At 36.3% G+C, this 23002-nt stretch overlaps 1 protein-coding gene across 7 annotated transcripts in view; it reads left to right on the forward strand.

Moving 5' to 3' along the window:
- The window catches only part of SCAF8 (SR-related CTD associated factor 8), a 159961-nt gene that overhangs the window by 32309 nt on the left and 104650 nt on the right, over window positions 1-23002 (forward strand). For 3 of the 7 annotated variants that reach the window (XR_010651137.2, XM_065834588.2, XM_065834586.2), the window contains exons 7-20: window positions 441-617; window positions 4672-4751; window positions 5164-5281; window positions 7778-7909; window positions 8065-8177; window positions 8655-8848; window positions 11348-11448; window positions 12561-12674; window positions 13336-13492; window positions 14483-14613; window positions 15922-16066; window positions 16601-16681; window positions 17522-17743; window positions 18379-20095. Coding sequence is in view for 6 of the 7 variants with exons in the window: in XM_065834588.2 (XP_065690660.2) it covers window positions 441-617; window positions 4672-4751; window positions 5164-5281; window positions 7778-7909; window positions 8065-8177; window positions 8655-8848; window positions 11348-11448; window positions 12561-12674; window positions 13336-13492; window positions 14483-14613; window positions 15922-16066; window positions 16601-16681; window positions 17522-17743; window positions 18379-20081 (3468 nt within the window). In the remaining variant the exon portion in view is untranslated. Of the gene's footprint in view, window positions 1-440; window positions 618-4179; window positions 4369-4671; window positions 4752-5163; window positions 5282-7777; window positions 7910-8064; window positions 8178-8654; window positions 8849-11347; window positions 11449-12560; window positions 12675-13335; window positions 13493-14482; window positions 14614-15921; window positions 16067-16600; window positions 16682-17521; window positions 17744-18378; window positions 20746-23002 lie in introns of those variants that run through there. The other 4 variants (XM_065834585.2, XM_071806440.1, XM_071806441.1 and 1 more) reach the window with 3 other exon arrangements.

Raw genomic sequence — 23002 nt, forward strand, 5'->3', positions numbered from 1 at the left:
TATTTTCTCTACACAAATGTTGCTACAGCATACAGATTTTCCTAATGTAGGTGGGCCTTTAGGAAGCTGGAGTAGGCTAACATTTTTTTCAGGTCAGAAGGAGTCAAACTGGAGAAACAGAAAAGGGAGAACCCTAGAAAGCAGGAAATATCCTGTGTGGTGCCTAGTCATCATGCAACCTATCAGAGCAAGTTAGGAGGAAGAAGCATCTGCATGTCTTATCAGCCACAGAAAACAAATTAGCCAGTAAGTGGGAACAAAATTTGCCATAAATGAAAACAAATCAAGACGAATTAATAGCCGTAGGTTAGATGATACTGCTTTCCTGAGGATTTTTTTCCTAATTGGAAGGGAAAAAGACTAGTTTGGTTCTTGTCATTTTGCCTTTTTTTTTTTTTTTTTAATCTTGTTTAATGCATTTATTATCTTTTCACTTTTAGCTTCAGCAATTGATACAGACACTGCAGATCCAGCAGCAGAAACCTCAGCCATCACTACTTCAAGCCCTGGATGCTGGTCTTGTAGTTCAGTTACAGGCCCTCACAGCACAACTTACAGCTGCAGCTGCTGCTGCTAACACACTTAATCCACTGGAACAGAGTGTCTCCTTTAATAAGGTAGAAGTAGAATAAGACATTTGAAGAAGTATTTATTATTGAAATATATGTAAGCGAAAGGGTCTTTTGAATTTTATGGTTTGACTTCAGATATTTTAAAAATATATGAATATACTGTGAAATGCTCTATCTTGAAAGTTTAAAAAAATGTATAGAGAGAATAGTATAAATGAAAATATGAGTTTCATAGGAGTTTAGGACTAAGTGGCATTTCATAGAATATCTTGAGTTTGAAGGGACCCATAAGGGTCATTGAGTAAGAGAATGGTTTTGATTTAGCAAAGGTAAACAATTGTTTTATGATTTTCTTCACCCTTTGTAACACAGCAGTGAGCATTGAGCAATTGAGTAAAATCTGATTTGACTTGTAATTGTCTTACATTATAAAGACCAAGAAAACTTCTAATCTTAGTCACAAAGTGATAATAAGTGAAGAAATAAGTTTATGACTAGTTAAACTAGTTATGTGACACTTGTTAAAAATGTTATATTGTAAAAAAAAAAAAAAAAAAAAAAAACCCCAACCATGTCAGTAAAGAAACTTTGTGTGTGTTGCAATGTATGTGCCTATTTTAATAAAGAATACAGAATGCAGGAATTTAGGATGATTAATATAGTTGAATACCACATCGCAATAACTATAGTGGTGATTACAGCAGTAGTAGTAGTAGTAGTAGTTTAATATCAGTAGATTAAAAAAAACACAAAACTACTCAAAGATTTAAAAATAAATAATACATCTTGTCCTGTTACCTTTGAAAGAACAGCTTGTGAGTAGATAATCTCTGTAGGATTGTCCTGGAGTGAATAAATAATAAGAAAGTCAGAGAAGAAAAAAACCTTTTCTTTCCTAACCCAGATAATCTCATTTTCAGGCAATTAGCTTGACAAGTACTGATTTTAAACTTTTAGGACAATTTATGTTATATTTCTAGAATTTGTTCAGCTGAACTCAAATATCTGAAAGAATAAAGAGTTGTCATTTCTAATGAAAGTAATGCAGCTTTAAATATAAGTCAGGAGAAAAATGGCATGTACTCATGCTGTGTCACGGCTGTAACCATCGGCTCGAAGAGAGTATAATCACAGGGAATGAATGCATCAGTTAATGGGGACTGCCTTAATATTTAGATACAATGCCATGCTCTTAATTACTTTTTGTATTGTGGTTTATTCCACACACTTCAGTTCCAGCATTTATATGGATAGGTGTACTCATAGGTGTGGCTGTCTTGAATGTTGCGTAACTTAACTGGAGCAAATTGAAGGAACTGGCGTTCTGATGAGATGTTTATATACCCTGAGTTCAGTCTGATGATCTTTGGTTGGTTTATGCCAGTAGTAGCATGCAGGAGTTATCTTGCCATGAAAAGTGTCAGCAGAGTGAATGTAGTTGGTTGTGATTTCTGGGACTTTGAAGGTAAGTGGTATGGAAGGAATTATTGTGGCAGTGTGACAAATTGCAAGCTTTCAGTAGGTATGTAGTGTTGATTTGTTCTTGTAAGCTGTGGTGGAATTGTGTTTATAGTATGCGATCTCTACCTCAGTTAAGCATTATGCAAGTAGAGTTAGATTATAATAAGTCTTGGATTCCTTGTTCAGTGTTCTGTAGCATCTCTACGAATGAACTGATTGATAATGTATGTCTTGCTAGTCCATTGAGGCTTTTATTCAAAGGTTATTTAGGCTTCTTCATAGAAATCACATATCGTTTTAGAATTTTCTCTTTTTAAAAAATTACATAATGTACAACATTGGTGCTAAGATACCTATTTTGTCCTTTTTCAGAGGTTTGAGGGTTTCTGAATCTAGGTATTATAGAAGAGTAGATATATGTATTAATGGGCAATCTTAGTTTTGCAGTGGGGATAATTTTCCCTTTTGTAATGGTTTCTTGACACCAATATAATCTGCCACTTAAATCCCATTTGTCAATAGCTGAAGACCATGAGTCATAATGATGTAATTCTATTTACTAGATTCTTCCATTTCATGATATAATTAATTTGTAATTTTTTTACTAGACATGGCAACCTTAATAAACAAAGCATTAAGAAGGCAATAGTTACTTTTATAGGAAGTATCTACATCAGTGTTCTAGTTTGAATCAGGAGCGTGCTTTTTGAGGTGAAGCTTGTGATTGTTTACATGTACCACATATCGTTTTACATTGCAGAGCAATCTTGAATGCATAGAGTACATTAATTTGGATCAAGCTAAAGCCAGTGATAAGGGCTGCAGCTGCTCATGAGCACTCAGTTGACAGGGCCAGAGTGGAGCTGCTTCGAAGTAACTAGTAACAAAGTCCAAAGAAAATAAAAACTATCAACCAGACTTTTTAATAGGAAAAGTTTTGGGAATGCTTTACTTCCTGACAACAAATCTAGATCTTTGTTAGTGATCTTTATGATGCTCTGAAGTTCTAGAGTTTTTGTATGCATTTTGGAGATCTTGCACTAGTTTTATATTTGACAAAACTGACTCAGTTGCAAGTGACAATACTGTTAGAGATAAAAGTATCAAAACCCAAGGCGTCAGAACAGTATGATGAACAGTAATACTAGACTGTTAGCAGCCTGTATTTGAGTAGCACATATGCAGTTGCTTAATCTCTGAGGTTATAGTCTTTATAAGGAAAGAGGTTTGTGAACAGATGTACTTGTAACAGCAGAGTATGAACCAGCAGAGCGCCCTGGCAGCAAAGAGGACCAGCAACATTCTGGGCTGGGTGACCAGGACTATAGCCATGCAATTGATAGAAATGATCATCCCATGTAGACATCCCATCCATTCCAGACAGGATTTAGAGTATCACATCAAATTTTCCTGCCCCTGCCCCCTTTACAGGAAAGACATGGACAAACTGGAGTGAGTTCAGTGGAGGGCTAGCAAAATTATCAGGGCTGGAGCACTTGCCCTCTGGAGGACTGGAGGTGATTCAGCCTGGGGCAGAGGCAGCTTTTTGGAAGACCGAACAGCAGCCTCCTAGCACCAACGGAAAGGTCAGCAAAAAGGTCAAGCTGGGCTCTTGCAGCATGGCACAACCACAGGGTTATAGACAACAGACAGAAATTGAAACAAAAGGTTTCAGAATGGGTACAAGGAAAACCTTTTTGCCCATGAGCACAGTGAAGCACTGGAATAAGTTGCTTGGAAAAATTGTGCAGTCTCAGTTGTTGGAAATGAAGATGTTTCTAAGACTTAACTGGATGAAGTACTGAGTAACCTGATCAGAGTTTGCTACCACTGCTCTATCAATGAATAACTACTGAAAAAAACAATCTCTGTGACACGACGTTTGTTGCATTTCTTCTATGCTTGTTCATTAGTTTTGCCTTTGGGAAAGTAAAATGCTACTGAAATGCTTTTGGGCTGTTTCAAGATTAATAAACAAAAACCTTTTTTGGTTCTGCAGAACTACAGTATAGACACCTTTACAGATAAAACAGGAAGTTTATCCAAGTTTGTCTTTTTCCCTGTCAGACACCTTTCTTTTTACCCCTCTGGAGGATTATTACTCTTACATGATAACTGCTTGCTTTGATTTTTTGCAGACTATGTGAGAAGTTGTTTTCAACGAGCAGTATATTTGAAGGAATTCAGGTTGTCTAAATGACATGTGTGTGAAAACACAGTAATTCTTTGCGAAGTAATCAAGCTGTAGGTCTTCTCTTGATATGAGCAGAGCAGTTTGCTGATTGCCAAAGGATTGAATAATTGGCCTCTTCGTAGTAATTTCTTCTAATAAAAGGTACCATTACATAAAATTAATCTTTATTTAAGCCTTCCTCTGAACTAGCTGTTGTTTACTGTGGAAAGAACATATGGTTGTACTTGTAACAGCAGCCAGAGCTCAAGAAAGCCATGGACAAAGTTTGGTGTTTGATGTGTTCAAGAGTTTGGTAGCAATAGCAGTATGACATTTAATTTTCTATTCAGGTTATTTGCCTTTTTTTTTAAGTTGAGGAATAAGACCATTTTTCATTTGAAAAGTAAATATACATGAAGGACCATATAAGGAGTATTCAGTAATGCTTAGTTTGCTTTTTTCTAGAAGTTGATGGACAGATTTGACTTTGGGGAAGAATCTGAACAAAATGAAGAGCCGAAAAAGGAAACTCCTACTTCCCAACTGTAAGATAAAGCTATGTTTCTAATGGAAAATGCTAAAATTTGTCTCATAGTAGTTTAACGCTAGGATTAAATAATAAGGAAAATGATGTTATATTCTGAACCTAAGTATACTAGAATACTAGGAAGATAAAACCCAGCTTATTAAATTAATGAAACATACATGTTTTTAAAATATTTAATGTGCCAGAATTTGTGTTGACTTCATCTTAAAGTTAGGTCATTCTTTGCTCTGTTAGTTATATTCGTAGCATTAATGTGATTATGATGATAACAGAAGGTGGAGCTGGCTTTGTGTTATTTATGTTACATTTTTAGTTAAACTTGAAATTCAATTGTGAAGACCTGTTTACCAGCTGTTTAAACCAAGAGAAAAACTGTTGTGTTTTTTAAAATCTAAATGCTTTAATTTTAGACCTTTAGTACCGGAATCTGTGAACAACTCACTTTTCCACCAACTAGCTGAACAGCTACAGCAACAAAATTTAGAACATCTCCGACAACAACTTCTGGAGCAACAGCAGCCTCAAAAGGTAAGGACTCCATCTTGTGGCTGTTGTGATAAATATGTTCTCCACTGGTAGGAAAATCCATACTCCAGGACAATTGTCTTGTTACTGACACTTCTGTTACAATGGATGTCTTTGTCACTATCTGATCACCTAACAGCAGCTTGCAAAGTATCTGGCATATGCAGGAGAAAGTTCCTAAAGCAGAAAAAAGAAAAATACAACCAAATATGTGGGATGGCCATGTTACTTCTCTTAGGAAGAGCACCCTTTAGCTGAGCTACAAACCGGCTGTGCTTTGGTTGGTCAGCTCTTTATACGGGGAAAAAAAGCTTTTTCTCTGCTGTCAGAAAGAAGATGGTGAGCACTGAAGGGATTATGCTCCTGTGAGGGGAGAGCAGGGTGCAAGCTGCTAATGCAGAATGATCGAGAGGACAGAATAGACATTGTGGATAATTTTGTATTTCCCCTACCAAGCTTTAAGTCTTGGCTAATAACTGTCTCGTTCTGTTGAAGAATCAGAGTTAAGAATAGTGTCGTATATTTCCCAAAAAATTATTAATTCAGAACTGTTGTTTGAGACAGCCCAAGATTCCTCCTTCGCTATGTGAATTGGGTCCTGTCTATTCTACATTGAAGTAAATTGGTTTATTTCTGCTGAGATTTGTCCTCAGTATTTATCTGCTCTTTTCTCCTGCTCAATCCCAGTTCTTGATCCCATTAGGAAAAAAAAAAGCTTATTCTGTTTTGATACTGACCAGATACCAAGTGGACTTTCTGCGAAGTATTTGTATCTAGTTTCGCAGTGAAATAGAAATCTTAAATTGAAAGAAAATCTACAGGACCACAAACTTAGACATCTGTTGATGATTTTAGTTTCAGCTGTGCAAAGGTGCAGTTGCTCAGCTTTAAATCAAGAACATCATTTGAGTTTTGAATTTGTGACTTTGAGGTTTTATTTTTTTAGAAAAATAGTAATTTAATTTTTATTAGATTTTTTCTTATTGTACTGCTTTGTTTTATTGTGTTCCATTTTCTTTTCTCATTGAAGTGCAGTAACTGTGAAAGCTTGTACAGCATACCTACAGACTAAATATTTTTAATGTTGGTGATTATCTAGCAATTTCTGGCTTTAAACACTAAAAATGTTGTAAAGGAATATAACTTTGAAGAGTGTGTCAGCTTTAGAAACTTTCGAAGTGACATGTAAAAGTAACTATCAAATTTGGAAAGAAAAACGCTGAATTGCCTACCTTACTGTAAAATTAACAGAATTAGAGCTTAATTTCGTCTGTGAAATTAAGTTATAATACATTTATGAGTAGAATGTTCATATGATTCACCCCTTATTATTTGAGATTCAGTTCCACGTCCAGAAGTTGTTTCTCTTTGGGTCCACTCAGCTTCTTGTCAGTATGGAGAGGAAGTTTTATTTTCACCTTGATCACAACTGGAAGATACAAAGTTCTGCTGGAACTGCTCTGTAATGGCTGCAGCATGTTAGGAGAAATATTTTCTTTAATTCTATGTTTAACCATCAGTGAGACAGATGAATGGAAAGAGAAGGAAAGATAAAACACAAACCAAAATTGTTAAGTATCTTATAAGGAGCAGAGGGAGAGGACGAGAGCATAGAAGACAGAGACAGAAGGAGCAACAAAAACATAGGAATTAATATCAAGAAACAGATTGAAGAATGAATATAAGTAAAATGAGACAAATCAGACAGCATTAGAAGGCAGATAATTAAACTATAGTGGATTTTTTATTTTTCTGCAAACTGTCACTAGAAGCTGTTTTGAAAAAAACTTGCTACTACATGTCGTTGTGCTAACTTTCTACTATTTTCCTGGCAGATAGAATGCCTAGCATTTGCTTAATTAAAATGAAAATGTAGTGACAATCACTGAAATGTTTACCTGCAATATTGGATACTTTTCAAAATTGTCCTGAAACCATTTCTGAGTATTTTCATTGCATTTCCTGTATCTGTTGCATTTCTTTCATCTCTTGCAGATATTTATTGCAAATCTGTACTTTCAGGCAAGTGTACAGACTCATTATAGTTTTTACTCTAGCATCTCAACAACATATTAAATAGTTTACATTTTTACATTTTGCTGCACGTGCATGGGTGACCAGTAGGTACCTTTCAGTGTCACTGCACTATGGTTTGTCCTGTGAGTTTTTATTTTCCGGCCAGCCAAATTAAACAACATATAACATACTTTGATTTTTTTTTTCTTTTTTTTTTTTTTTTTGATTCAGTAAATAAATTGTTTTTTTTTTACGACCAGGAATATTAATTATTTCAAAGTTCTGTATTTAAGGATGATACAAAAAAGGAATGGAATGGAGTGACATCCAGCTTTCACATCAGTTAGAAGTGGGAAAAAAAGTTCAGCCTGATAAATAGTTTTTCAAAGATACTCGAACAATTGTTTCATGTTGTGTTACATTTTGACAGAGTGAGCATTTTTAAATTATGAGGCTTTTTATTATATATTATTTGTTATTTAGGCGAGCCCCGAGGAGAATCAAGAAGGAAATTTTGGTTCAGAGCACTCTGCATCACCATCACAAGGGAGTAGTCAACAGCAGTTTTTAGAAGTGGAAACAAATGTAGATGATTCAATGGACATTCAACAGCAGGTGAAACTATTTTAAATTTTATTACAGAAGTTGAAAGGAAAACACATACTAAGATGATTTCAAAATGAGTAATATGGATGTATGCTTTCATAAAGTCATATATATTGTGGGTACATTATTAAACGTTATTGAACATCTGTTATGTCTGACCTCAGGACATGGATATAGATGAAGGACAGGATGTTGCTGAAGAGGAGATTTTTGAACAAGAAGAAAAGAAATCAGCTGTTCGTTCAAGATCGAGAACTCATTCAAGATCTCGTTCAAGGTTTCATAATTAACTTCTATTAAGTAAATGGAGGTTTTCTGGATTGAAGTTGCAATTTGTGATTATCAGTCTCAATTGTGTATTTTTCAAAATTTTCATGAGCAGTTTTTGGCAATGAAAAGTGTTCGTTTCATACTTGTGTATGAGATGCAGATTTCTGTATGACAGTTCATTTTTCATATCTATGGTTTACTTAAATTTTTTTTAAGACCTGTTCAGGTAACAAAAACAACTAACACTAACCAACTGGACAAGTGGGTTTTTATGCCAAAAAAATAGATGGAACATTTTGAATGTGCTTTAAGCTCAAGGTGTATGTTCTGTTTCTCGTACCAATGGCATTAAGTTTATCTCCTGAACCAGTTTGAGTGAATATAATAGAGATGTCTGTATCATGCTTGAAGTTTGTAATTAAAAGATAACTAAATGAAAAATTTATTTTTTTAAATCAGTTTACTGAAATTAAGTATTTTGTAGGTCACCAAGAAAACGAAGGTCTAGATCACGGTCTGGTTCTCGTAAGCGTAAACACAGAAAACGTTCACGCTCAAGATCAAGAGAAAGAAAGAGAAAGTCATCTCGGTCATATTCCAGTGAAAGAAGGGCTAGGGAAAGGGAAAAGGAACGTCAGAAAAAGGGATTGCCTCCTATCCGGTCAAAAACACTAAGTGGTAAGTGGCAGCTGCTTACTGTTTTAATAATGTAGTGTTAAGGGGAAAAAGGCTTTGATTTTTGTTGAAAGAACAAGATGTAGCTTGAGTACTGTTACAAAATACAGTAACCATATTCTTTTGTGTAAGTTTCATTTCTGGTGTTTCTTACAACTTAGGTACATGGTTTAATCTTAGAGGGAAACAAGTCTCATACTGTTACACTGATGATCTTACTCATACTGTTGCACCAATGATTTTACTTCTGAACAGAGAGTAGCAAGGGTTGTCCCGAAGTTACAATCTGCTTTCTCTTTAATGCTGTCTTCTGTGGGGCTTGTGGAGATGATCAGCGCGTGATCTGAAAATTGCTAGGCTGATAAGACATTTAAGTATGTGGTACACACTTTGGACTCTTTGCTGAATATGTTAGAGGCCAGTTTTGGTAAAACTTCAGTGCTCTTTTAAAATAGCTTTTCACAGGAACATAGAGTCAGATGGAAATGGGAATCAGGTAACTTGCTGTCATAAAACAGACCATAATGGTCACGTCTTAAAGTATCCAAAAATCAACTGGATTTTCTGCTTCTACAGAGTGCTGCTGCACACTGCTGTTGTTTCTACAGAGAATTTATGTACTAAAAAGGAGGAAAGTCATAGAGAAGGAAAATTTTTCCAGAGTTGCACAAATCAAAAGGAATGTATTTTGAGATGAGTGCCACAAGCAGTAAAGTTTGGTGTGGTTGTCTGCTACTCTGTCAGTACATCCTAGTGCTACTTTTAACAGAACTCTGGATTCTTGGGATGCATAATTGTACTTAATTTATTTTTGTAATGAACTTGTGTTCCTGAATTTAGCCTTGTTTAGATAGTGTATACACAGTTTCTGATGTAAGTTTTTGCGTATTTTGTGTCTTAAAATGACATCGTTTATCTGACAAGATAAACAGTTCAAAATTCATTTTTGCAAATGAAGGAGTGTTCTGTTCTCTTCAAATAAGTATTTTACATCATTCTTAGATGGCTTTAAACTAAGGACTGTACTACAGGTTAGGTGTGAATTTCTTTTCTTCTCTGACTTTTCACATGAAAAGGGGCAAGTTAGTTGTATGGCATAGACTTCCACCAGTTATCCACAGAGCAAGGAGCTATAATTAGAAGGGATGGGAGCTGGGAGGCAGGGATGTTAAGTGACCTGGTGAGATCCTGCGAACTGAGCCAGCTCATGGAAAGGAGATACTAAAAAGGCTAAGTGAAGTGTGGAAACTTGGGGGGAATATAAATAAATAGGGAATTTACCTGAAAGCATTTTACTTCATGGAATTTATTCAGTGACAGCCACTGTTCTAAATTTCTGAGGTCTGAAGAGTTGTTTCGTAGGCCTTAAGACCATGAGAAACCTACAGGGCCATCTACAAGCATGTGAGAAACACATTTTGTCCAAGAGAAATCTGAAGGCTGGTCATTCTCAGTACTGCTGAGTACTGCTCTCAACTGAAAATGTCAGTTGACAGAAGAGCACACAACACTGGTTTCCAGTTTGATGCACCAGGATTGGTACAGGAAGGATGTGTGATCTATCAAGATGATGATGAAGAAAGAATATTTCCTTGGTTCAGGCCCAAGAGATCAAGATTGCCTGGTTTTGTTCTGCCTTAGATCCTTTAAGATCATGGGTGGATTACTCAGGGTAGTAAGATATTTGAGGAAAACCACCAATACTGACCAAATCTCTTGCTGGTTTAGATCACCTGTTGTTAAGTGGAAGTACCTGCTTTGAGTTTGTCAAGACTTGTACACATAGATTGAGTCATATTTGAGAGACTAAAGAACGGGAACCATGGACCTGTAGGAGAAGGAAGTTTTAGCTCACATGTCAGAGTGTTTATATTTGGCAAGGGGGGATGGGGGCAGGTGTTTGGGAGACAGATTGCAGGGATCTGGGCTTGTGGTGGAGTTGACAAGTCAGAAGTATCATGGACATCTCATGCTCAGTGGTGGGCCTCAGCCAAGTTTGTCTTTCTGGGATGTTCCCTAAGGTAAAGTATAGTTTCCATTTCTTCCAGTTGGAAATGCAGAGCATGATACCGTAGTTAGTTCCTTCTGTAATACGCTTCTAGCCAGTTAGAATTTAGCCTTACTTCGTTAAAACTGTCTTTAAATCCTAGAGGCATGTTTTTTATGGATTATGGAATAGAAATGGGGTTTTTTTCCTAAGTAATTTCTACTGCAGATTACCTTAGCTCATAATCTACAGAATTTTTTTTTTTTCATTTATTTTAAAACAACTATTTTGTTTAAAATAAAATGAAACTAAGTATGAACACTTTTACTGAACATCTGTTTGGTAACTTTTAACCCTTTAGCATTTTTGTAAATGCTCTTAATCTCTGTATAGTAAGTAATAGATTTACTATTCTTGCTTTTATATCAGTCGCTTCTTTGTAATTACAAAGCATTTTATATCCATGCCATAGAGTAATTTATAAGCTAACATTCTAATATTTTCTCTCTTGACAGTTTGCAGTACTACTCTTTGGGTAGGTCAAGTAGACAAGAAGGCTACACAGCAAGATTTAACTAACTTGTTTGAAGAATTTGGACAAATAGAGTCAATTAATGTAAGTAAGCATGTTGTGATGCATTTTCAGAGATTACAGACTAGCCTCTGAATTCCTTTTAGCAGCTTAAGCTTATATTCAGGAGACTGGTTTTTATCTCTTTTTAAAAACTGGCTATCATATTTGCCTGTTGGTTTCCATGTACTGTCTTTTGAAGCATTCAAGACAGCACACTTAGCAGTAGAATAGCTTTTTTCAAGTACTAACACTTCAGACTTTTTTTTAAACCAGGGTCTTAACAAATAAAAATGTCTTTTCTCTTTTTGTCATGTGAGACAGGGTGGCTATCATTTTCCTTGGACTAGTGAATAGTTTTTGTGGCTTTACAGAATCTTTTAAAAAGCTTCACAAGTCAAAAAAAGCCCCGTAGACTGACATTTAAGCCTCATTTTGATTTGCAGGGATTAGCAATTAAAGTTCAAAGGAAAATAATGTAATAGCTATAATGTTACCTGTTACCTTTTGGAGGCAAACCATATTGTAAATAGTTCATCCTACACATTCAACGAAGTTTTAAGTACCTAGAATAACATTGCTGTATACCTTAAACGTATCTTTATAAGAACTGCATTAAAATCTGTCATCTTCAACATTTTTGTTCATTATATTACTGTGTTTAAGCAGTTGCAATACATGATTTGCAAACTTTCAAAGATTACATACCACATCATACTTTTCTTTCCTAAATAAAACATTAAAGGTAGTGGAAACAGCGCTTCAGGAATGAAGACTGTACTAGCTTGTGCCTCTCTGCAAGGTTATTGAAGAGCTTGCAGTGATTTTGAAGCTTAAAAAGAGGAAACAACCTCTGGTTTTCTGGAGCTGTCATAGTATCACATAGCTCCCAGTTCTTGCCTGTTCCATGTTGTTCAAATCTTTCATGTCATTTGTCATGCTTGCTGCTGCTTCTTGAAAGTGTTATAACTGAAGTACCCTGCCAATATAACTCTTAGGTTTTGCTGATGCTCAAAATTGTTAATATTGCTGATTAAGGTAACAATTGTTCTAAGTGTAAGCCTTTCCTTTTTTAGTATTGGTACTCACCTCGTGTAGTTACACAATCTGAAGTACGGGTTTTCCTACTTCTTAAAACTGCTGCTTTTTTTCCATAGATGATTCCCCCAAGAGGTTGTGCTTACGTCTGTATGGTACATAGACAAGATGCGTATCGTGCTCTTCAGAAACTTAGTTCTGGGTCCTATAAAATTGGATCTAAAATTATTAAGGTAAGTTGATTTTAATCTAAAGATGCTGTCCATTTCAAATACAGTTCACTTTTAATATGATTTGTCATTTAGCAGCAGTTCATTTAAATATACAATATGGAATAGAAGAATGAAGCAATAAGGTGTAAATTGTTTTCTTTCTTTGTAAAATGCAGCTTTTAACAGTCAATATGAGAGATAGTACAATGAAATTTTGACTTAGGAAATACTTGGAGAATATTTTATGTATGTGCTAGTGATATGAACATAAAATTGTAAACAGCCTGAGTCCTTTGCCTGACCATTTGGATCACTTAATATTAAATTTGATAGTATTCTTACAGAGTTAAGTGTATGATTAAGTGCTGTGGTTTTTTTCTGCTTTCTTTGATGCTTTAGGATGAATCCTTGAAATACTGTCTTTTTCATTTCCCCATATATAGATTAGAATTAATGTAGAACAAATCTAACCTTTTTGATGTAATTAATCTTCCACATACCTGTTGCAGAGACCAAGTGAACTTCCTACAGGTTCATTTAAAATTAAAAACTTGCTAAAACTTGCATAAATAGACACTGAAGATTGATCTGCAGAGACAGAAACATGAAGGAAATAATGTGAAATACTCTATTCACACGTTACATGATTTAACTAGTTTATCTGGTTGGGTTTTATTTTCAGATTGCCTGGGCTTTGAATAAAGGTGTGAAAACGGAATACAAGCAGTTCTGGGATGTAGATCTGGGAGTTTCATATATTCCTTGGGAGAAAGTAAAATTGGATGATTTAGAGGGCTTTGCTGAAGGTGGCATGATTGACCAGGAAACAGTAAATGCAGGTACAGACATTAACAATGATTCTGATAGTTAGAAAATGTATTTATATTGCTAATTGCAAATCTTCAAGAAGTTTATTGCTTAGGTAATACATACTCCTTTTCAGTTTACATAAATTTTACTGGCTATTTGCTTACAATATAAATGGCACTCTGATAATGAAATCTAGATTGTCTTTGTAGACGAGTAGCTAGTTGATTGTCATGACAATGAGGCATGAATGACAAAGGAAATTTAATTTAAGGAAGTTAATAAAGATTAGCATTTTTTAAAATAGTTATGAATTTGCTGTGCACTTGTTTCCAAGAATAGAAAATACTATTCTGTGTAGAAATTATGATCTGCTTGTGATTGTGAAAGGTGTTATATTCAGGTGTAAGACTGAAGTTGGAGTTGAAACTTGTTCAAATCTACACCGCTTAGCTGAATCTTAAAGTATTTGCTCCATTAAGTTGAAGAGACACAAAAGCAAGTGGTGTTAGACCTTACTCTGAAAGCCAGTTAACTGACAGGTTTGTTGGATTTGTAAATGATTCATGACCGCTGTGTCTTCTTGAAACGAATCTGGCACCAAATGATTGGACTGTACTGAAGTAAGACTGTTTTATAGTAGCAACAATAATTTTTCAGGTCAAAATGCAGTCTTGTTTTGAGTAAAAGTTGAATATAAATGACAGAAAAATTTAAACATGGAACATTACTGAAATACATTCACTGTTTTATACTTGAAATACAAAACTTTTTGAGGAAATGATAGAAGGAAGAAATGGGGATGAGGTTTCTCTTTCACTGTAGAGTAGCTGACTGATAACTCAGATATGTTGACAACAGAAGTTTTTAGAACACTGGAGCATACTCATTATTACAAATTATTAACAGAATGATTGGTGGAAAAAACTTACCAAGTTTTGAAAAGTCAGTTGGTATACAGACATAATCAGAGCATTGCAGGTAATCTTCTTTTTATATTAAAAATATACCTTTTTTTAAAGAGTGGGAAACAGCCAGAAGCTCAGAAGCGGCTAAAGAAAACGCTCAAACTACGCAGAGTCCTGCAGCTGATAAGAATACAGTGGTTACAACACAGGCAGAAGCTTATACACAACCAGTCACTATGCTGCAGGTTTGTATTGGTCTGAGTTAGCAAAAGCCCCACAGAACTGGAGGGAAAACTTTATATTCAATACAGATAAACTTTTAATGTTGAGTTAAAGTACTTAAAACTACTTAAGTTCTGCCTCCGTGTGGACTTACCTCTCAAATATTGTAGAGTGGACTCAGTTGCCATGGTTGAGAGAAAATCTTTAGTTTCATGCACAACATATATCCCAAACTCGTGTGACATCTCAAATGAAGGACTGCTGAAGACAGAGCAATTGCAAAAAAAAAAAAAAAAGGCACATTAGTTTAAGAATAATTTAAAATGAGCTTGCAGAAAGTATTTTGCTTATAGAGCAAAGCATCTCTACCTATTTGCTTTTCCTCTTAGCAGCTTTGAATATAAGTTTAATTATTTTCTCCATAATTTTTGGCAGGTTTTCATAGGGACGGTCACATTTTTAAAAGACCTGGTTATTCAAGTATTGAACTGTTGCACTCTATATGCAGTAATTTATGAGAGTCTTTGATCCTCTGCTGTGTGTTTTTCTTTTTCTTCCGCTAAAACAGAATTTTTGGGACATCCAATCAGTAGCAAAGTATTGGGGAATGCTGGAAGAATACAATGTCATGTTTCCTGAGTACACGAACTACATATGTTTATGAAGTATAAATACAAAAGCTTTTTCTTATGAAATTGTAAAATCTTATTTTAACTGTCTCCTAGTGTGTACTGTGATCAGTATATCTTTAAATATACATAGATATTGCTTTTATTCTGCTGCTAATTACTTTTAATTATGCTACACTGTGTCAAAACGGGTAGCTCAAACAGAAGTTTGAGAAATATTAAGTAAATTTCAAAATTTCATTAGGACTATTAGCCTTATAGTTATATACGCTAAACAAAACTTTTCAGTACTGTTCTAAAATATGTATTTTTTTTCTAATGAAAACAGAATCACTGTTTTTAAGTGCTCTGAAATTGCCACTCCATCTACATTTTCCTTCCTTTTCTTGCTCTCCCTTTCTACATTGACCTCTCTCCCATAGGTGCATTTTTATTCTTGAGTAAGTAGTGTTTAACAGTGTACTTTATGTTCTTTTTAGAATAAAGATAGTATAGGATTATTCCAATTTCCTTGTTTACCTGTAGTGTAGGTACCATTTCAGAATGCAGTTTTAATTCTTCAGGGTGTCCAGAATGTGTACAAAACCTTTAGTACGTTTAGTGCTTACATTATTTGCGCTCGAATCAGTTTATCCCTCTTTTAATGTCATTGAATGTGGTTAAGTATTAAATATGCTTGTTTTTCCTTTCCATGAAAAAAAGATTCCAGTAGCTCCAGTTGTGCCTGCTGTTAGCTTGGTTCCACCTGCGTTTCCTGTCACAATGTCTGTCCCTCCTCCTGGTTATAGTGCAATTCCTCCCCCACCCTTCCTGCGAGCAAGTTTCAACCCTTCACAGCCACCTCCAGGTGAGTTAGTAAAAATTAAGTTGGGTATGTAATGAGTATGCTCAGTTTGTATGCTTCTGTATACATCATGTTTTGAATAGTTCTCCATCAGATACTGGTTACTGTTTGAGCCAGTTGACCTTTGAATCGTCAATTTTGATCTAATACGAAAGTTTGTTATCTAACTTAACATTATTTCACCAGTGTGTTTTGTCAGGAATAGGAATTACAGCAGAATTTCTTTAAGACTTTGATAAAAATGAAGATTTTAAAAATCCTTAAGATGAATCTCCTTTATTTGGAAAATTTTGAAACCCTTTTCTTCCTCAGCTATTGTTGACAGATATCACTTTAAGATGTACATGTAGATAATAAACAGATGGGGTTGTTTTTGAAAGCAATAACCACCATTGCTTCTTCCCATACATTTGTTGTTTGCTAGTCTTCAGTGATGCAGTTTTTCAGGATGAATAATGCAGGCAAGCTTTTACTGCAAAACTTTTATTTTTTTTCCCTTACAGTAATTTTTCTCCTTTTTTTTTTTTTCCCACATAGGTTTTATGCCTCCCCCAGTCCCACCTGTGGTCCCCCCACCTGTGGTCCCCCCACCTGTTGTCCCACCAGTTGTTCCAACACGTAAGTTTGATTCTTCTGATAGTAGTTTGTTGTCAAAGCTTAATTGTTTGATATACTACTTGTTATTTCATCAAAAGCAAATTAATCCTGTATAATGGAAACTGGCAACACAGAAGCTATTGTTTAGCTGGTTTTAACAGGTATTGAGAATCATGGAATCACAGCATGTCCTGAGTTGGAAGGGACCCACAAGGATCATCGAGTCCAACTCCCGTTCCCTGAATGTCAACCCCACAGTTCAAACCATGTGTCTGAGGGTATTGTCCAGTCTCTTCTTGAACCCTGTCAGGCTTGGGGCTGTGACACCTCCCTGGGGAGCCTGTTCCAGTGCTGCACCGCCCTCTGGGTGAAGAACCTTTTCCTAATGTCCAGCCTAAACCTCCCCTGGCACATCTTCCTACCATTCCCTTGGGTCCTATCATTGGTCACCAGAGAAAAGTGCCTGCCCTTCTTCTTTGTGAGGAAGCTGTAGATGGTGATGAGGTCTCCCTTCAGTCTCTTATTTGTATGCATAGTTCAATATCTGAGCCTGTCTGTAACAGGTGTCTCTGTTGGTGTTGGTCGCTGAATAATTTATAGTAATTTATTTTTTCTTAGTCTTTTAACTGTATTCATTTAACATTTAAAAATATCTGTTAAAGAGTACTGATTGCTTAGGTTGCCTGCAGTTCATGGTCTCTAGAATAAAAGTAAATATTACTGTGCTGACTGAGGATAAGAAAATGTTATTAAAAAAATGTAACACTTAAGGTAATTAATTTATTTTTATTTATTTGCCAGACTAATCTTGAAGGCTTGAATATATGATTACTGTGATACACTTCTGTTATTTCTCTACAGCTTTAGTACAGCCTCCACTACCGATTGCACAAGAAACAATGAAGGATGTTCCTTTTAGTAGCCTTGTTCTACCAGTTGGCACAGTTGCTAGCAGTTTAGCTACTCCAACGTTATCTGCTGGAAGTGTTTTTAATCCTCTACCCATCAGCAAACCAGAATCAGATGAAAAGGGATCACATCTTACAGACCTTCAGATTTCTTCCAGTGAGAACAATAGATCTGGTAAGAAACGCCTTTATTGTCTGATACAGTTGCACAGAGGAAACATGATACTTGTGAGGGTTTTTTTGCAGATCATAGTCCATTGCACTAATAACTACAGAGTAGGAAATTTTAGGCTGGGTATCACTTTCATTTTAAGTTGGAGGAGTGGTGGGAACCATCTTCCTCATCATTTGGTCATTGATGTCTAGCAGTTTATGCTCAGGGATGTTTTTGTTGTAGACTTGAGAAGTAAATCTGAGACTGGGAGCCCTTTAGAAAAGTTGTTAAAAGTACATTCCACTGCACCCCGTGGCAGTGGAAAGAAGCAGAAGAGGGTAGGGTAGTATAACGTTTATAGAATTACATTGAAGATTTTAGTACTTCTGTTGCATAAATTGGCTGTAGGATTTGTCAGTTTTAAGATGCAGTACGTTCTTTACTATGTAGAGACCTTCATTTCTGTGACATAATGTCTGTTTATCTCCAATGTGATTAAAATTACGTATGCTCATTATGGAAACTGAGACAGACCTTGTCAGCAGTGTCATCACTGAATGCATTAACTGAACATGGGTTCAGCTGCATTTTGTTTTGAATGCTATGTATTATGCTGACATTTTCAGTTAACTATTCTTCTTGTTGCTGCATTTTAGTGCAGAGTGACATCTCGAGTAGCTCTGGACCTGTTGGAGGAGTGCCACCACCCAGCGTCTCAAGCAGTTCTGCACTTACTGGAGAAGGGCAACCACCCGATGTCTCAAGTAGCTCTGGACTTGCAGGGGGAGTACAGCCACCCAGTGTTTCAAGCAGCTCCGGACTTGTAGGAGGAGTGCAACCACCAACAGTTTCAAGCAGTTCTGGTCTTGCAGGAGGAGTGCAGCTACCCACTGTCTCCAGTAGCTCTTCTCTTGCTGGTGGAGTTCAGCCAACTAATGTCTCAAGTAGCTCTGGACTTATGGCTGGAGTGCAACCACCACCAAATGTCTCAAGTAGCTCAGGGCTTCTAGCTGGAGTGCATCCTCCCAGTGTCTCAAGCAGTCCTGGCCTTCTGACAGGAATGCAGCCACCCAATGTCTCAAGCAGCTCAGGAGTTCTGGCAGGACTGCAGCCACCGAGTGTCTCAAGCAACTCTGGGCTTCTCATAATGCCACCACCCAATGTTTCAAGTAGTTCTGGACTTATGGGAGTGCCACCACCAAATATTTCAAGTAGTTCTGGACTACTGGCAATGCAGCATCCTGCTGGGGTTCAAAACATGCCTCATCTAAATATTAGTAGTCCAAGAATGCCAGGAATGCCTCTCATAGACATCCGTCCAGGCCTAATGCCCCATTCGCCTGGACCAAGGTTTCCATTAATGCAGCCAGGAATGCCACCGCAGCGTAGTATTCCTCCTCCAGCAATCCTTGATCCATCTCTTCACCCGCCACCTCGAGGTCCTTTTCCTTCAGCAGATATTTTTAATCAACCAGAAAGACCTTTTGGGACACCAGGAAGACAAAATATTGATGGCATTTCTAATCCAGAGAAAAGACTGCCACTTGGAGGTGATAACATTCAGCAGGAAGGAGACAGAGATTATCGCTTTCCTCCAGTGGAAAACCGAGATAATCTTAGCAGACCATCTCCAGTGGATGTCAGAGATTCTGTTGGACGACCACCAGTTGATCCAAGAGAGGGTATAGGAAGGCCTCCAGTAGATGGAAGAGACCACTTTGCAAGACCACATGTAGACATGAGAGAAAATTTTGGAAGACCAGGTATAGATAACCTTGGTCGAAGAGACCATTTTGGTTTCAATTCAGACAAGCACTGGGGACAGAGAGGAGATTATGATGAAAGAGAGCACCATGCTTTCCCTATTTATGGTGGACCTAAAGGCTTCCATGAAGACAGGGAGAGGTTTCGGCATGTAAACTATAGGTTTGATAGTAGAAGTGGTCCCAATTGGAACAGAGGATTTGAACAAGATGCTCACAGAGATTTTGATGACCGCAGAAGACCCTGGGAAAGACAGAGGGATAGGGATGACAGAGATTTTAATTTTTGCAGAGAAATTAATGGGAACAGGTTTGGAAGAGACAGAATGTCAAACAACTGGATCCCCCCTCCACATCCACGGGTTTTTGAATATTTTGATGGGGCTACTTCCCAACGCAAAGCCGATAATATGCCCCAGGTAAACGGTGAAAATACAGAGACAGAAAGTCAGCCACCAGCTGCACAGGTGCAGGATGATCCAGAACTGTATGAAAAACTGACATCTTCCGTCGAGATAAACAAAGAGAAGAGTGACACAGAAGCTGATATAGAAAGTGCACCAGTGGTAGAAAGCACAGAAACTGAGGGGACATAATCATCACTCAGTAGGTAAAAGATACCTTTTGTAAAGTTGTCATCTCTCTGTAATAGATAAATGGCTGACTGGACGGTAGCAGTTCACTTTTGTCTGCCAGAATTAAGTTAATCTGATGTTCATGTTCATCTTTCACTTAAATAACTGTACAACTGACTTGTATAGAACACTGTTCTTAATTTGAACATGGTAGGTAAACATTTTTTTAATTTCTCTGATAAAGCATAAACTTGCCCCCACTTGCTTTTAATTTCACAAAGATAAAATAACAGCTTGTCAAACAAAGACTTCCTATGGAAGAAAATGGATTTTTTTTAGATAATACCCTTAGGCTGGCTATCGAAATTGTTATACTTGAAAACAGGTGCTGGTGTATGTTGTCCGTGTTTTTAGGCTGCTGCAGAATTTTAAAGTATAGACAAAGCTGTGATATTTTATGTTCCTTCAATTCGGCAGAAAAAGAAATGACCCATGTTATTTAAGGAGCATAATACAGAGATTAAAAGTGATTTTGTAAAATCTACACTATAGTCTCTGTTTTCTCTAAAGTAAGTGTTTGTGATTTGTTCCTCGTACTGCAGTGGGTTTAAAAAAATGAAAAAGTACATTTTAATGTTGGGTGCATTTTGTTTTTAGATGCCAATAAAGCATATTTGTTTGATAACAGTGTTCTAGGTATTGTATTTTTTTAAAAACATGCAAGCTTTAAAAACTTGGAATCAGCAATATGTGCTTAGCTAGTTGTTGCAAAAGGTTTATATCACTTTTGTAAGACAGATGCAACAGTTAATGTGCAAGAAGCATATGGTTTTTACGTCAAAAATCATGCAGTCATGTTAGTTTATGTAAATAACATTTGTATGTAAGTATTTGTGTAAACTGTAGATATCACTTTTTCTGTGCGTGCCTGTGTATGTGCACGCACTCACAGAATATTGTAGACAGTTCAATAAAATTGAAATGAAACTAGGTTGTAAAAAATTGCCTTTCACCTTCTTTAGGTAATAAGATAAAATTATTTCACTGCAGTGTCATCAAGCTTATTTTACCTTTTCATGGTCATTATTATGATGTTCTTACTACTTCTAGAAGGTGGAACATGATATACTGTAAGAGTATACAGTAGGATTTTAGCTTTTTTAAAATGCAGATATGCATGAAGCCAAAACTTAACGAATATTTGCATTGTCTTATTTTGTAATATATTTGGTACTCTAAATAGGTGGTGGTAGTGTTTAAGTATTTTGTGGTTATTTGGTTTTAGTGACTCAAAGTCCAGAAATGTTGCACGAAAAGTAAAAAGCTGTTGTTCTAAAAAAATCCTATGTGTTTTTAACAGAAATGAGGGGGACTTTGTGTCTTGATGGCTTAACATTGAAGTAGAACCTCTTTTTAAATTGTTGAGATGAATTGGCTGCTTAGGTACATTAGTAATGCTCTTCTCCCATTTCACCTACTTTACTGCTCATGTATCTGATTAGAATTTTGGTCTTTAACATTAAAGCATTAACATGCAAGTTTCAATGCCCCTTTTGCTTCCACCGAAGGGATGAAATTATGACCCATGAGTGCAAAGCATCAGCATGCCTTTGAATGTAGAAGCAGGTCACACGTGTGTTGCCCTCTCCCTCTGAGAGGTAGGGTATTTTTTCTCATGCTGTGTCATGATTCAGTTTTTCAGTTACTGTAACTTTTATTCTGGATAGTAAACAACCTGTGAGCTTAATGAAGGTAGCCCTTTCAAAGAGTGGACTTGAGTGAATGATTCTTTACTGTGCAAGTAGCAGACATTAGGATATAGTGAGGTATGCATTAAATAACTGTTTCTTTGTTATAGACCTTGCTGATGTGTTTATTACTAGAACATGTCTCAGGAGTTGAGATGAGCAATGTTTAAGGTAAAATTACCTTTATGGGCAGACTCTAGCTCAAAGAATTTGACTGATGCTGCTGCACCACCTAATAGTAGTATTCTGGTCAGGCAGATATGACCGTGGAAGTCCAAACACACAAAATAATTATAAGGATACTTTGTGAACTTAAGGGATTTTCTTTATTTTTGATATGTGCAGTTTGAAAAGGCTTCAGTCATAGACCACATAAATACTCAAACACATATTGGCAGTAGCTTTACATTTTGATAAATGCCTCTTTAAAACCGAAAGTTAATCTGTTTTTCTAAACTGGGACTGGCAGTATGCTAAATTGCTCATTAGTATGATGGTAATTGCCAGGTGAGAGATGTGGAACAATTAGTTGGTAGTGGTATAAAACAATGTATTATTTAATGATTTTTTTGTCTTTGTTAATACCTTTCAAGCATTAATAAATTGGCTACTGTACATATGTGTTACGCCATCAATTTCTAACAATTTTTTTAAGAATAAAAGTTTGTTGTACAGTCTTCAGTTGCATCACGTTTACAGTTAGAACTGTTCTATTTCTATTAATGTAGCATGCAGACAAATATTACCAAAATAGCTGTATTCAGAAACTCAGAAGGGACTTAATATTACCAGAACAGTATGCTTTATCTTGCCAGTAGGAATTTTTTAATGTTTCAGAGTTAGAGTGAAGGCTTTCTCACTGTAGATTAAGCCATCGTAAACTAACATGTGCACTGAAAGGCACAGTCGTGGGGTCCAGACCAGTTCTCTGATGCAGTTCGTAGTAGTAACTTCCGCTGATGCAAAGAGTGAAAATGGGACAGAAGGATGACAGGGGCCAGGCTTTTGGGCAGCAGTTCTGGCTTAGGCCTGTTTAAAGCTTGCTCTAGGGATGAAAGGTGTTGATTCTGGCACCTGAAGAAACTGATTTACTATTTGCATAAGTAACATACATATTGAAAAATATTTCAGGTAGCTTCGCAGGCAACACAATATATTAGGCTTGCACATTTACTTGAAAACTTTATGCATTAG

Source organism: Patagioenas fasciata, chromosome 3 (genome assembly GCF_037038585.1).
Source record: "Patagioenas fasciata isolate bPatFas1 chromosome 3, bPatFas1.hap1, whole genome shotgun sequence".
Taxonomy (NCBI): domain Eukaryota; kingdom Metazoa; phylum Chordata; class Aves; order Columbiformes; family Columbidae; genus Patagioenas; species Patagioenas fasciata.